We start from the raw sequence: 15044 nt of genomic DNA, 5'->3' as shown, positions 1-15044 counted from the left end.
CAGAATTGCTACTCTCCGTAAAAAGTAGGAAATTCTTTTGGTTCCCTCCCGCGCCGGGAGAACCTTACGGTTGTCGTCCACATGAACTCTGCCCACTTCACCAGAATCACCAACATTAGCCATATTCAGACGTCTTTGACCTGTCTGCTGCGATTGTAGAAATGTCAGATCCTCTGTCTACCGCAGGTAGTTTGGTCGGCATCATATCTCTCGGCATTCAAGTTACCCAATCGATTTATAATTACTACAGCTCTGTCAAGTCCCAGCCTTCGGATACCAGCCACACATTGCGAAAGCTCCAGAATCTCGAAACCCTCCTGGCGCAACTGCGCTCTTACATCACGGGCCGTAGCTCAAAGTCCGGTGAACTTGAGTTGCTCGAAACCATTGGACCTTCCGTCCAAGAGTGCGAGGAATGCATTCAAGAGTTGAAGGAAGAGGCGGAGAAGTTTCAACAGACCAAAGTCAATGGTGGGAGCATTGAACAAGCCATCAAGCGCACCGGCCGTCGCCTCGCGTATCCGTTCCGTGAGAGCACGCTGCACAAACTGGACGAAGACATTGATGATCTTGTCGGTCGCATATCCCTCGCCCTTGCTGTGGCACAGAAGAAGACCGTCGACAACATTCAAGACGATGTCAAGGATATCGGCGCCGTCCTTGACATCATAAGGGCGTCTCAAGTCTCCAACGAGATCCAGGACTGGCTGAAGGCTCCAGATGCCTCCATCAATTTCAATGAGAACCGAAAGAAGAAGCATCCAGGTACCGGCCTCTGGCTGGTCAGGGGTACCAGATTCGCTGAGTGGCTGCATCAACCAAAGTCATTTTTATGGCTCAATGGCTTTGCTGGTTGCGGAAAGTCCGTCTTGTGCACTACTGTAATTGAGCACACTTTGCGCCGTCGCGGATTCGACAGAAAATCCAAAGTGGGCGTAGCCTTTTTCTTCTTCACCTTCAATGACAACACCAAACAGAACACATCGGCTCTTCTGTGTGCGCTAGTACTACAACTGTCAGCACAACTTGGCAGCACTCCCCCGGCACTTGAACGACTGTACGAGAATTGCAGATATAGGACACCCTCGGATTCAAGTTTGCTCGAGTGTCTACGTCAAATTCTGCTGATGTTCCAAGACGTTTACATTATCCTTGACGCTCTAGACGAAAGCCCCAGAGACACGCACAGGGGAGAGATGCTTGCGGCACTAGCCGATATACGAGCTTGGTCAGACTGTTGCCTACACTTGCTAGTCACAAGCCGAGATGAACCTGATATCAGAGACGAACTTCAGGCTCCACCCGAGGATGCCATTCCCCTAAAGAACGATGAGATAAACCAAGACATTGCCGTTTTCGTCTCCCAGCATCTCCAAAGCAACCGTCGTCTGTGGAAATGGAAGCAATATTATGCTGAAATAGAAAGTGTCTTGGTCCAAAAAGCCGATGGAGTGTGAGTACTCTGCGTTTGGCTTGATTTTTTATGATCAAGTTAGTAACTTGTGGCAGATTTCGTTGGGTCGAATGCCAGTTCAAAGAACTCGTGTCCTGCCCACAAAGCAAGTCTTTGCTTGATCAGCTACTGGGATCTCTGCCTCGGACGCTGGACGAGACTTACGATCGGATGCTTCAAAACATACCATCAATATCGAGAGATTACGCTCGGCAGATGTTAACGATACTTTGCTGTGCAACAAGACCCTTGAGCGTTCCTGAACTCATCGATGCAATCGCCGTCAACCTTGACGAAGGCACGACACCTAGCTTTAGTGTCGAGCGGAGACTCTCAAATATTAACGCCCTCCAGGAAGTCTGTCCTGGCTTCATCGAAACCGACTTCATCGAACCCGACTCCCACAATAGTACAGGAAAATTTACCGTGCGTCTTGCACATTTTTCTGTCCAAGAATATCTCGAATCAGGAAGATCCAGCCAAGTTGAGGCGACATCATTCATGTTTCACAGAGCCGATGGCCAAGCCACAATGGCGTCAATTTGCTTGACTCTGCTCCTCGATTCTGGATTGACGTCCTTGAAAGCCCCTGATGCCATTCGGAAGCAATATCCCCTGGCGGAATACGCGGCACGGGAATGGCCACATCACTATTGGATGGGTTCCAAAACTGCAAAAATCAACAGCCAGACCATTCAACTATTCACGAATGAAAACAGATCATTTGAAACCTGGACGACCGTTTGGAATGTCGATGATAGGCACGGGAAGATAGACGGTGGCCAAGTTCCTACGACGCTATACTATGCGTCCTTGATAGGGGCCAATGCAGTATTCGAAGCTTGGTGTCAAGAGGAACACAATGATCCTGGCTCAAGAGCTCTCAACAAAAGCTTCCAAGAAGTGTTGAACGCTCAGTGTGGAGACCACGGGACACCTTTACAAGCCGCAGCCGCATGTGGTCGTACGGACGCCGTCAGATTTCTTCTCAGCAAAGGCGCAAATGCGAATGTTAAGTGGCGTGGGTCGAGTCCACTGATAGCCGCGTCAAAAGGTGGTTATGATGAAATTGTGGATATGCTCCTCAACAATGGCGCTAATATCAATGAAGCGACCACCATTAAAAGTAGAATTCGGCGCCGAGTGGGACGCACCGCTCTTTGGGAAGCGGCTGCCAATGGCCATGAGACTACTGTGCAGCTATTACTGGAGCGAGGGGCAGCAGTAAACACCAATGCCGACTCGTCGACTCCATTGATTGCAGCCTCAATGCACGGCGAAGTCAAAATTGTCAAGTTGCTCCTTGGCGCAGGCGCTACGGTTGATGCCTTGGGCAACCACACTTATGCTACCGACATTACTGCTCTCATATCCGCGTCGTCTTGGGGCGAGGAAGAAGTAGTTAGTCTCCTTCTTGAAAACAACGCTGATGTTTTCGTCAAGGGTGACAGTGGCGAAACAGCTTGGGATGCATATACCGAGCACCGACCAGGGGGAGTCGGACATTTGCTCGTCAGTCACATCGCTAAAATGGACGACAGTGCTCTCAATAACCCCGGATTCAAGTACAGCGAATGCTTGGGAGAAGCAGCCAGGCTGAACGACAAAGATTTGGTCGGTCTTTTTCTAAGTAGGGAGTCTGTCATTGCTGGGGGCCAGTACTGTTACTCCCGTCAAGATGCGTTGGAGCAAGCGGCGACAGGGGGTTATGAAGACATATTATTAATGCTCCTTGAAAAAGGTGCAAACGCCAACGATCAAAGCTTCCGAACAGAAGCGTATGACGACGTAATATTAGCACTGCAGTACGCCGCAGCAGAAGGCCATCAGAGGATTGTGCAGCTGCTCATCAGAAAAGCAGCCAAGATCAATGGCTGTTTGGACAATGACGACCTGAAAGGGCCACTGATGGAAGCATCACGTCGAGGCCATATCGAAGTCGTGCGATTACTCATAGGAAACCTCGCCATGGTGGATGCTCCGGGTCCGATGCAGCTGTCACAAGGAATAGGGTGTACCTCGGCCCTTGATGCAGCGCTCGAGTCAGCCTCATCAGAGGGCCACAGTGACATAGTAACATTACTGCTCGAGCAGGCAGGGGTAGTCCAAAACCCTACATTCATTTACGAAGCATCAATCCACGGTCATGTCGAAGTCGTCAAACTGCTTCTCGCAAGCGGCGCTGACCCAAACATCCCGCATAGGGAATACTGTACTGCATTGGAAGCAGCGTCCGAGGAAGGTCATGTTGAGGTCGTCCGCATTCTACTGGACAGCGGAATCGACGTCAATACCCGGACCTTGAGAAACCGAACCGCGCTACTCGCAGCCTCACATAGGGGGCAACGAGAGGTCGTCGAACTACTTCTTCAGTGTGGGGCAGACCCCAACCTTGAAGCAGATGGGCAGCAGCCAACGGCCATTCAAGAAGCCTTTGCTGACCACCACGGCTACGTAGCCGCTGTGCGGATGCAAGACACTGCGCGCGTGCTTCTTGACCATGGCGCCGACCCTGACCCCCCACCATTCAAAGGCAGCAATATGAAAGGACTTGGAACACCGCTACTTGAAGCGTCCACTATAGGCTTCAAGGATATTGTAGAAATCCTCCTCGCCAAGGGCGTCCGCTTGAGCATTCAGAATTTGGGAGCGTTATCAGCTGCAGCGGCCGGAGGTCACATGGACATCGTCGAAATGCTTATCCGCAATGGCCTCGACGACACAGTTGCTACTCATACTCGACGTGAAGAGTACACAAAGACATTACGATACGCATCGTCTCGCGGCGATACAGGTGTTGTGCATCTTCTGCTCGAAAATGGAGCTGACGGAAATGCCCTTGTAGGTGGCCGTACGGCATTAGAAGTGGCATCAGAGGAAGGCCATTTGGAGGTTGTGAGAATGCTTCTCGATCAATGCGATAAGCTCAATGTGCGATGCCAAATGGGCCTGGAAGCTGTATATTGGGCATGTGAGCAGGGCCACAGTGATGTTGTGAAGCTACTCTTCGAAAGAGGCTTCAAGATGAACGATGAATTGCCACTCTTCTGTGGCATACCACGCAGCAACATACCGCTACTGGATGCACCCGCGACAAGCCCAAGGGAATGGATGAGTCATTTTCTCAGTAAAGGTGCCGACGCCGATCTCCTACGTGGTTTATGGCGAGATGATATAGATGGAACTGCGCTTCAAAGAGCAGTGCGCAATGAACGAAAGGATGCCATAATATTACTGCTTAAGATGGGCGCCAATGTCAACGCTCACTTCGGAGAATACGGAACAGCATTGGAATTAGCCTCGGAGGCTGGACGCAGGGATATTGTGACGATGCTGCTTACGAAGGGTGCAGATCCAAACGTTCACTGCGGAGATTCCGGAAGGGCACTGGAAATGGCATCCGCAGCAGGAGGGCACGGAGATATAGCAGAACTGCTGTTGGAGAATGGTGCCGAAGTCAATGCAGAGAGTGAAAATTACGGAACGGCCTTGATTGCGGCCTCGACAAACGGCCATCTGGCAATGGCCAGACTCCTCCTCGAGAAGGGTGCTGATATCAGCCTTCAACACAAGAAGTACGGGACGGCACTCCATTCAGCAGTGGTTCAGGGCCATTTCGACATTGTGAAACTGCTCCTCACGGAGGGCGCAGATGTAAAATCTGTGCATACGGACAACGGAACGCCACTTCACGCAGCAGCGAAGCAAGGCAATTTGGATGTCGCTAGACTCCTCCTCGAGAACGGTGCTGATGTAGACTTCGCACATGCGGCTCTTGGAACGCCACTTCAAGAGGCATTATGGCAAGGCCACTTGGATGTTGCCAAGTTCCTATTCGACAACAGTTCTGTCAAGAGTTTCCATGACTCCGTCTGTGGTGACATCCTTCTTGACGCAGCCGAAAATGGCATGTTCCACATAGTTAGTTTTCTATTGGAACATGGAGCCGACGTGGACCACAAAGACGAGGAGGGCGGTACGGCACTTCAAGTGGCGGCTGTCTCTGGCGAGTTGGAGATTGCCAAACTGCTATTGGAAAATGGCGCAGATGCGAACATTAAGAGCGCAGAATACGGAACTGCATTGCAGGCTGCTTTGAGTGTGCCGGAAACACACATCGCCAACTTACTTCTCAAAATGACGACAAACGTGAATGAAAAGGGCGAATATGGGTCGGCCCTCCAATTGGCAGTTTCTTATGGGCATCAGGAAATGGTCGAGACACTGCTCAAAAAGAAGGCCGACCCAAATGCACAAGGGCATTGGGGAGGACTGCGTCGAATATACACGTCGTCAGATGGATCGAGTTCTGACGATTGGCTGAGTGAAGCCGAATCTTACACTGAAGATCTGCAGGAAACAGACTCATTGATGCAGGATGCTGATGAAGAGGAAGGGAGCAGAATTGGCCCGCCATTGTATGAGGCCATCATGCAGGGTAATGATGCTATTGCCAAATTGCTCCTTGACCACGGCGCTGATATCAACCTTTGCTATGGAATTTACGAGAATGCTCTGCAAGTTGCAATTAAATACGGCAGGGATAGTCTCATCGAAACACTGAGACTAAAGGGGACAGATGTACTAGGCTAGCTACATGTACTTTTGCAACTGGATACAAGTCAATTCGATTCTCTGTCAACGTGCTTCAGCCAAGCGAAACCTCGACCCGTCGTTAAAAGTCAAAATTCTTTTCTTTTAGGAAAATGACTCCAGAGCTGCGGTCCATAGTAGTTGACGTTCGGTGGCTGCAGGGTTTCGGTTTCGTCATCGGCTTGATATTATCTCACAACGCCGCAAAGACATAGGAACGCGAAAGTTGAAGCAAGATCATATAATTGAGTCTGCCCGGCGCGAAAAAATTGAAACTACCGTACCTACCTGCCCGAGGATAAGATGGCTTGCTTTCTATTTTCGGGGTTGCTGCTATTTCCCCTTCGCAGCTATTGTTCCTTCACACTTACTTGTCTAGGCTCTTTGAGCCTTTAGGGACATAGAAGGCATCGTGCAATCTACAAGGCGATCGCACCAACATGCTGTTGCTGGCTGTTGCTGACTGTATTAAGTCCAGTGCAGCCTCAATGTCTTTTACTTTTCTATGATCATAGATCCTGGATATTTCAGGGGATATGTGAAGCCATGGAGGAAATGTGCCGGTAATGCTACCGACGACCAACCCACTCGTCAAGGGGCATAATGGCCAGTGCAGACAGACAATCTAATTATAGCGTGATCTGTAACTAAGGACAATTTTGTATGTTCACAGCCACGCTGAATCGCGTTGATATTTCTTTGAGCCTTAGATCATTGGTCATGGCTGAAAAGCAATGGATAGATGAGTTCAGATGAGACATCGTCAAGAGCCCATACACCATGTTGGCTTGGCTCCAGCCACCGAATGACTCGATCTTGTACAGTTTACTTGTTTTCGCCAATTTGGAGACTGTTACCAGCCGTTCACATCAATGACAATGGTCAACGGCGCCGAAAGAGTCCGTCGAGTCAGCATACAATAGGACTAAATATTCTTCGATCTGTTGCCGTTTTTGGATGTCTAGCATGACATACTCGTAACTCACTGTGCATGGGACACCTTCGTTTTGGTGAATCCTGACAATATGTAGCTCTCCATCCTGTTCCTCGCCCTTTCGTCTGTCGCTGTAATGGCATAGCCCTACCCCGGATGCAGCAACTCGTGCGACTCTTGCCATAACGAGCTCGTAGAATATAAAGTATTAAAGGCTCTTGCCTGACCTCATGATTCCAAAGTCAACAAGAGGCCACTTTTTATAAAGTTGGCAAATTTCAGACTGCCTAGTGCGGTATTTCCGGGAGCGAACGATCTCCTTACATTCGGACGGGTGGACCTTGCCAATCTGTCGACGCGGTGAGTGTGGTCTTGCTTGTAGATTGGGTTCATGACTTGGGGCTAATGACTGGTGACTTGGTTGACTGCACGGATATTGGTGCTGACCTCTTTGAGTTTGAGGTGTTCTCTATCAGCTTGTTTACTAGTCTCTGTAATTATATACATTTACTTCTTTGAGAAACGTTATCAGCGTGCATTTTGCAAGTTACTGGCTCTGTGTGCAAGTACGTGTATTTCTCAACTTTCATTCATTGTGGAAGAACGATAAACTATGACTGAATTAAACCATTAGAAACGTTACGTTGGAAAACTGAATGGGGTGCGAATGTAAACCTGCGAGGGTCATCAAAGACTACACAACTTGCCTAAACATACATGTAGGCATGGCAGAAACAATGACTTGAAACAACGTGTGCTCCAATAGCGAGTTTCAAACAGATTTCTATGAAGTTTGTCCTGGCACATGGAAACCGTCAAATATTTAACAACACTACAATAGGTTTGAAGAGAAATAATGGGTATATATCTTAGCGGAGTGTCTCGAGAGATATTTGCCATACTACCTTAGTCAATGACTTCTCTAGGGAGGTCGACCATGAGTTATATTGAGTGATGAGAAGTCGCCTGGAAGGGCGGTGAACATAAGGTCGCTGGTCAAGTCCGTGACACGCCCGAGAAGCTGCTCTAGGAGGCGGTATCCTGCTCCTTGAGCATATCGAGGAAGTTCTGTTTTTATAGTCAGTTTGTAGTCACGAGGAGGAAGTCGGCTTTAGTGACTTACCGTGCCCGGCGTTGAACACACGAGCGAAAGTCAGTCCGCGCTGTGCAACCCAATCACCAATCTTTCCAGCGGCACTTTGAGAAGAAGTATCGCTGTAGGCAGCAGGGAGAAAGAAGTTCTTGGATGGGAACTCGTCGAAACCCTGCTGTCCGTTCCAGGTCATGTTCTGCAACACCATGAGCGTACCGTTGGTGGGATAACGGTAGTCCAGGCTGCCACTGGCGATGATCAAGTTGTTCGTGTGCTCAATGACACGGGTCAGGGCACCAGAGGCGAAGGGATCCAGACTTACATCGCCAGTGGGACCGAAGGGGTTCTCGTCTGAGCACTCCTTCCAGTCTCTCTGACCGGCGGGGATGTGGAGGGCCTTGCGTATCTCGGGAAGGTTGAGGTATGAGTGCCATTCTGCATAGTGGAAGCCAAGGGGTATGGAAGCATTGTCACCCTCGGAGGCCCAGGCGAGGGGGTCGGATGGGCCGGGGCAGCCCTGAGACACGTGGTAGACGTTGAAGCAAGGGCTAATATTTCCAACACCGTCATATAAAATGGAAGAAGTCGAGCAGGCATCGCTATTGTTTCCGGGCGGGAAAGGGCCCTTGGGAGGGAAGGTGAAGTACTTTTCACGCATCTCGGCGTAGCCGCATTCCTCGTCGGCGGCGTTGAGGCGGTCGTAGTAGTCTCCAACGCCGGGGTACAGTCCAATGACGTTGTTGTTCTCGTTGAGGAAGGGAAGGGTGACTGAATTCTGCTGAAATTCCTTGGGATTAGATCTGATGTACGGGCTGAACATCATAGCGCCTGACAGGTTGTAGTCGGCAGACTGGTTGGACTTGATCATGGCGTCACCGATATAGGGGATGTAGTGGCCAGCGTAGCTTTCACCAGTGAGATGAGTCTTGCGTCCCTTAGTTCCGAAGGTCTCCATCCAATTGTGGTAGAAGCCGAGGAATTGCTGCGCAATCTCTTCTTCCGTATTGACTCCTGGCTTACCGACCGAGAAGCCAGTGCCGGCGGGCTGATCAATGTAGAGCATGTTTGAGAGCTGGGACCAGCTGTAGATATTGTAGACAGGGCGGTAAGTGGAAGGGAACCAAGTGAATGGGCCGTGCTCCTGAATTAGTCCTATCATAGAACTGCATCCGGGGCCTCCGTTCAACCTTGCCAACGAGTTAGTCTGACACCAGCTACTGAGATTATGCCAAGGAAATTCATTACCAAATGGTTACCTCGTCAGATGCATCTTTATTGGTGCTAGGGAAGTACCTGTGGGAAAGAGGTCAAACGCTGTAGAGTGTCACACGGCGGAGGACTAGCTACGCACCAGAAGAAGAGCTGACGAGTTTCGTTCGCCTCCTTGGAGATGGGAATCTGACCAGCGTAGGACTCGCCAAGATCCCAGTAAACAAACGGAATAGACGTGCCATTGACAAGGTACTCTTTTGAAAGTCAGCTGGTCAGCTGATGAAGTAAAATAGGCCGTGCGTGGGCGGAATGTACTCTCTGTCTTTTCATTCAAATGCTGATACTTTTCAGTGCTCTCTCGACGCTCAATATGGCGGCGTATGGATAATCGCTTGGCCTCTGCGAATTTCTTCACCGGGTTGAAGCCATCGATCCGCCAAGAATCGGCCAAAACGGTGATGCACGGCAACAATCCCAGCAGCAGGTGACGGATGGACATCGCTGAAACCATGTTGACTCAAAGTTGGCGTTCTGAATGAACGGATCTAGATCGACCCTCAAGAAAGGTAGAAGCAGGTCTTCATAAACATTAAAAGTCTGCAACGACACGGGCTAATCGATTGTGTGTTACCGAAGCTACTGCAACATCACTTACCAAAGGTTGCCTAAACCATTTATTTCAGTTTGCCCAATGCGGAGCAGAAAGCTTCACAATCGTGATGAAAATCTCCTTCGCTCAGGGTTAAAAGTAAGTACATTTAAGTATACTTAAGTATACTAATACTCATCACTATACTACTAATACTTACTCCTACTACTACTAGACTTACTTAAGTATACTAACACTAGACTAAATACCAGTAGTTTTCTTTTCAACCCTGCCTTCGCCCAACTTAAACACATTGCTAGCAAATCGCGTGAAAGTATTGCGGGCGGCTCGCCTCGCTGAAATGTATGTGAACCAATCTGTTGTCAGCGTGCCCCTGAATGCTAAGCTTTCGGAAAGGAGGGGGATAAGGAAACTACATCCCCTGTCTTCACAAAGTCATTGGTGGGTGATCCTCTCAAATTTCCATGGCGTCTCATTCGCAACCTGGAAGAACTTTCCATAACCTGGCAGCCGGGAGGTCCGGAGAAGGCAAGATTCTTCGAGAATCGTGTGTTGAGAGATGGACATGATTCATAAAACTCTAATCCATAATACGGGTCGAAGCAAAACCTTCCGTCCGGCGATTTAGGGGTGACCAAGGCAAACTTCGCAAGGACCGAAACTGACTCAACCTCCGATGGTTTTTGGACGAACAATAGCAACTGAAGAGGAATTAAGCTTGACGAGTACGGGATGAACATTCCATCACGCTTGCCAATGACGATCGGATGCAGCCTTCTTTGCATCTGTCCGACATAACGGATCGCGGCAGGTTTGGTTTCGAGACTTATCTCGGATTTCTCGGCCAGGGGGTTGCAGACGAGCTAGTGCTCTATTCTACTAGTCCGTAGTTTCCGGGAAAAGGGAATGTGGTGTTGCTAGTATGCAAACCTTGCCGATCATTGCTACGTCTCGATGGGGAATGTGCTCGATTCGATAAGTGAGCATTTGAAATCACAGCTGCGACCTATGTGACTGACGCCGAGGTTATGTCACACCTGAAGCTTTTGTACACCCCAGTGGCTACTTGGTTTCCAACCATGACCTCTGCTATAATATCGATTTGTTCTTGTCGGATAACTGCATACTTTGTCCTGCACAAAGTTTGATGTCATTTTAAAATATGGGAATTGCGTCCTGCACGTTGCACATTAGGGCATAGTATTCATTTGGTCAGCGAGAACGTTATCTGAGTGGGTGCACTCATAAGGGGTTTATTATAAGTATGTTTATCTAGCAATTGCCAGGATTTCTACGTGGTATCTATTCCCTCATTCATGATCCCTCATCCAGTCCATCAATTCCTGCCAGTTCACGCACTGGTGCTCGGTGCCGAAACCTGTGACGCCGCCCACCGCTGGGTCGCCGACTTCCACAGTCAGATCGGGTCTGCATATTATAGACTGGCGGACGAGGTCGATGCAGTGACCGATATGATACATGTCCTTGACGTGGTTGTGATCGGGAGAAGCATCGTGATCTGCCTGATGGTCGGCGGGATGCGACGTGTTGTTGACTTGCTCCATGATGTCTGGACGCGCTTCGTACAGAGCTTGCCGAATCAGATCGAGACAGTGAAGCTGGTGAAACACCGCTATGCAGCTCTTGTTAGGTGCGAGTGCTGGATGTTGGAAGAAGCCGCCCTCCTTGGGAAGAAGCGAGGCCCAAGCTTTGTCGACCAGCGGGGAAGGCGGCATGGCATACTTAAGATCTAGCTCGAAAGTTTTGTTGATAGTCGGTACTGCTTAGGATTAGAGTTGTGCTAGGAGGGCAATTTGGGCAGGCGAGCGGTATCTCACGTCGCAATTCTGATTTGACGGGCTCAACGCCGTAATAGTCCGGTGCGGATCTGTTGGGCGCGGTATATCTACTGAGGCCCGCTACCAGGACGAGGAGTATTGCGTAAAACAAATGGACTCTGCTCTTTTGCCAGCATTGGCTCAGCCGGAATTCTTTTCGTTGACCATTCTCGCCACTTTCATCTGCTACCTCAATCTGGGCGTACTGATGCGACTTGACCCATGACGACATTGTGAAGCTAAGCGCTGTCTTTTGAGTGTGCGAATGGCGAACACCAGGACGAGCGCAAGAAGGCAGAAAAATTGGTCTTGTCGATGGTCTTTATGAGCCGGGAGCACGGGCATGGCAGCAGATTGATCGTCCAATCTCTGACAGGGTAACCCCCATCGAGTGAGTCCCGCCATCACGACTCGCAACGCGCAAGGGGCTTTGGATCTCGAATGGCATCTCATCATTCGGGTAGTGATGTGCGGTCAGGAGTTCTGGAAAACTCCACCGGTTCATTAAGAATGGGCAGAAAGGCCCTTTTGCTGACTCGCGTAGCTACAAAATTGGACCCATTCTACCTGCGTTCCTCTGGATGACTTCAACTAAATAATTACTGGAATAATGGAAAACAAAAAGCGTGCAAGCTTCGAAGAGGCTGCCGACATAGCCACGAGGCGCTGTCTCACTTGCCCTATCTGTGTTTCCGGGTGCAGATATTGCCTGTCGATCTTGCGCTTGGTCTCGCGGGTTGCATCGGTCGGGAACCATTTGCAACGGTTGATTGGCCGCAGCCTCTCTGCTGAAGCCGTGACGAAACCGCGAGGTTGCATTCAAAGGCGTTTAGTGAGCTGGTTAAGCTACACCTCCAGCATATAAGCTTGCCGTTTCCCCGGACTTGAGGTTCGTCGGGGAAAAGATGCCGAGCCTGGGGCTGTCCGGGCCACGGGATTGACTGACCCCTGGCTCGGATTCAGTCCTCGACATCCATCCAGGTTTTGCCAAGTCTCATCATCGACGCCCAGGGAATGATTCATTTTCTTGTTGCTGTCTTCTCCAGACATTTATCTCATATCCCCCTCAATTGGCGCCCTACATGCATTTACCCTGTGCCATTCGAGTCATCCATAAGTAGGTATGATGAGTATAAGAATGGCTACTTGGCTAGTACGCGTTCTCAGCTGAGAAGGTTGACAAAAGCAGCGACTTAGTTTCTCATGCACCTCTGCCGCCGTTCGTTGACTCAGATCTAATATGACTCACCAACAATCAATATTCTATCCAATTACGGGTCTTTGGGACTCCAAGAACGATTGCCGAATCGGGAAGGTCGACAGACTCTGATCCTTCAAGCGCCCTGAACCAACAAGAATAAGCCGCAATGCGGATCTCTAAAAGCAAACGTGAAGGCATGGCAGAAACCAGGATGCATTGGATGTCCAATACATGTGTATTTAAGTACACCAAGAAGCCTATGATGTAATGGCTTGCGGCCTAAAACTCTTCAATCTAAACTTCAGGTCGAGAAGCATCGGAAAACCTCCCGGATCGGCCGTTTGTCGTATCACCTATTCGCCATGATGGGTTCATCTCAATTTCGTCGGGCGTCGTACGAGATTGTGTCTCCGAGACTGATCATTCGAACTGCCACAGATTCCGACACCGAATCATTTCTCGCAATCATGACAGCTCCGGAGAACTTTCCATTCGAGAAACCCGAACAGGGTCTTACGCTCGACAAGCTCCGTACTCGAATCGACAAATTTGCTAAAATGTCAGCAGAGGGGCAAAACGCATTCATGGTCGTGGAGCTCCGCGACACACGCAAGCTGGTTGGATACGGAGGCTACAACACCTTTGGATCAATCGACCCGGCCGAGTTCCTCTCCGAAACGACGCTCCCGGCGGGAAAGACGTACTTGACAGACATTGGCATCATTGTCGATCATAAACACTGGCGCAAGGGCTATGGCCTAGAGTCGGTCAGCGCTTTGATCGAATATGCCAGGAATGAGCTCGGATGCGAGGTGTTCAGAGCAGAGACAGGCGACGATAATGAACCCTGGCGAGCACTCATGCGAGCAGCGGGTCTTGCCAAGTTTGAAGGACGACACAAAGCAAGCTACGACCCAAGTCAGGAGGTCTGGGTTTGGAAATTTGATGCTGGACACTGGAGACGGGAGCAAGAAAGGATGCGAAAGGAGGGAAAGTGGCCACTGTGAATTCTCAAACCACGGCCGATCGGCCTCTGTCTTTGGGTCGTCACAATCTCCCTCTTCATGTCCGAAATAGTTCTTATCCGCTCAGCCAGATTCTCAATCACTTGTCAAAAATCACCCAGATAACTTCACCCGCAGTAGAAAAGTTGGCAGCGAATCCCTTCAGTACCCTGGTGCTCACATCCCGATGGATGACGACCGCCTGGCCATCCTGCTGCAGACCCACCGCCACACCTCACCACCACAAGGTCGCCGTGATGGAGAATCGAAGACGAATCATGCTACGTATCGGGGAGATCTGAGTGAAGCCCAAGCGAGCGGTCCTGTGATCGATCTTGAAGGTAACAAGGGCGTCGCTCTTGATGTCAGAGTCAGGCTAGCCAATCGTGAGCAACACAAGTTTCATTTCGCATCAATGCAGGAAGAGATCGGTCACTTACCCAGATATAGACTTCAGCTGCTGTAGCACCAGCGGGCACCGTGTTGTCCGGACCCGATCCGAGCTGTTGATGCCGCTGACAAGAGTCTCCGGCACGGAACTGTTGGCTCAGTTTTGAACAGGACCAAGAGCATTGTCGCCAAGCTTGGCGTGTTATATATCGCTATTGTACTCGTTGACAATAAATCTCAATCAAGGTCTGCGTGGCCACAATTTCAACCCTGCCATGGAAAACACCTTCCGTTCCAGAAACTCTGACAGCCGCAATTGGCTGCTGATTGGTCTTGCTGAAGTAGAGGTATCCTCTCGGGAGTTTGATGCCGTTGACACCAAATACCACGTCGGTTATCGTGCCAGGTCTCAGCAGAGAATCATCGAAATAGATGAACAGTCGGAGAGTCTCGTGCTGCGTTGAACCCGTAGGCGAAGCTAGCACGCGTGTCTGCGATCAAGATATATGGCGTGCCGGAAACCGCGATCATGCCGTTCAGTTGGGAAATCCGAATCGTATCTAACGACGCCAGTTCTTTGGCCACTGGCTTATTGCACTTGTCAAACGATAGCTTGTGGATTGTATACGAGCCAGGGTTCAAAGTCTCAAAAGAACAGTTAGCAGTGATGAGGAAATAGCTATGCGGCGCTGGTGATTTGGCTATGCTGAAACCGC

General features: G+C 49.9%; 4 protein-coding genes across 4 annotated transcripts; 2 read left to right on the top strand and 2 right to left on the bottom strand.

Annotated features, from left to right (window-relative positions):
* Positions 1–81: 81 nt before the first annotated feature.
* On the top strand, positions 82–6046 carry CORC01_10326 (uncharacterized protein; the record flags this gene model as incomplete). Its single annotated transcript, XM_022621954.1, has 3 exons — positions 82–155; positions 251–1453; positions 1699–6046. 3 exons carry the CDS (start codon positions 82–84, stop codon positions 6044–6046), a joined length of 5625 nt encoding a protein of 1874 aa, XP_022471561.1.
* A 1856-nt stretch (positions 6047–7902) lies between these two features.
* Positions 7903–9796, bottom strand: CORC01_10325 (carboxypeptidase cpdS; the record flags this gene model as incomplete). The annotated part of the gene is made up of 5 exons (XM_022621953.1): positions 7903–8048; positions 8104–9260; positions 9319–9366; positions 9425–9539; positions 9601–9796. 5 exons carry the CDS (start codon positions 9794–9796, stop codon positions 7903–7905), a joined length of 1662 nt encoding a protein of 553 aa, XP_022471560.1.
* Positions 9797–11205: 1409 nt separating this feature from the next.
* On the bottom strand, positions 11206–11965 carry CORC01_10324 (uncharacterized protein; the record flags this gene model as incomplete). The annotated part of the gene is made up of 2 exons (XM_022621952.1): positions 11206–11675; positions 11734–11965. The coding sequence occupies 2 exons, from the start codon at positions 11963–11965 to the stop codon at positions 11206–11208; spliced, it is 702 nt and encodes a 233-aa protein (XP_022471559.1).
* Positions 11966–13299: 1334 nt separating this feature from the next.
* CORC01_10323 (acetyltransferase) lies at positions 13300–13941 on the top strand (the record flags this gene model as incomplete). Its single annotated transcript, XM_022621951.1, has 1 exon — positions 13300–13941. The coding sequence occupies one exon, from the start codon at positions 13300–13302 to the stop codon at positions 13939–13941; it is 642 nt and encodes a 213-aa protein (XP_022471558.1).
* Positions 13942–15044: the final 1103 nt, after the last annotated feature.

The sequence above is a fragment of the Colletotrichum orchidophilum genome (genome assembly GCF_001831195.1).
Source record: "Colletotrichum orchidophilum strain IMI 309357 chromosome Unknown Scaffold_101.1, whole genome shotgun sequence".
In the NCBI taxonomy this organism is placed as follows: Eukaryota; Fungi; Ascomycota; class Sordariomycetes; order Glomerellales; family Glomerellaceae; genus Colletotrichum; species Colletotrichum orchidophilum.
This window is presented reverse-complemented; position numbering and strand designations above follow the sequence as displayed.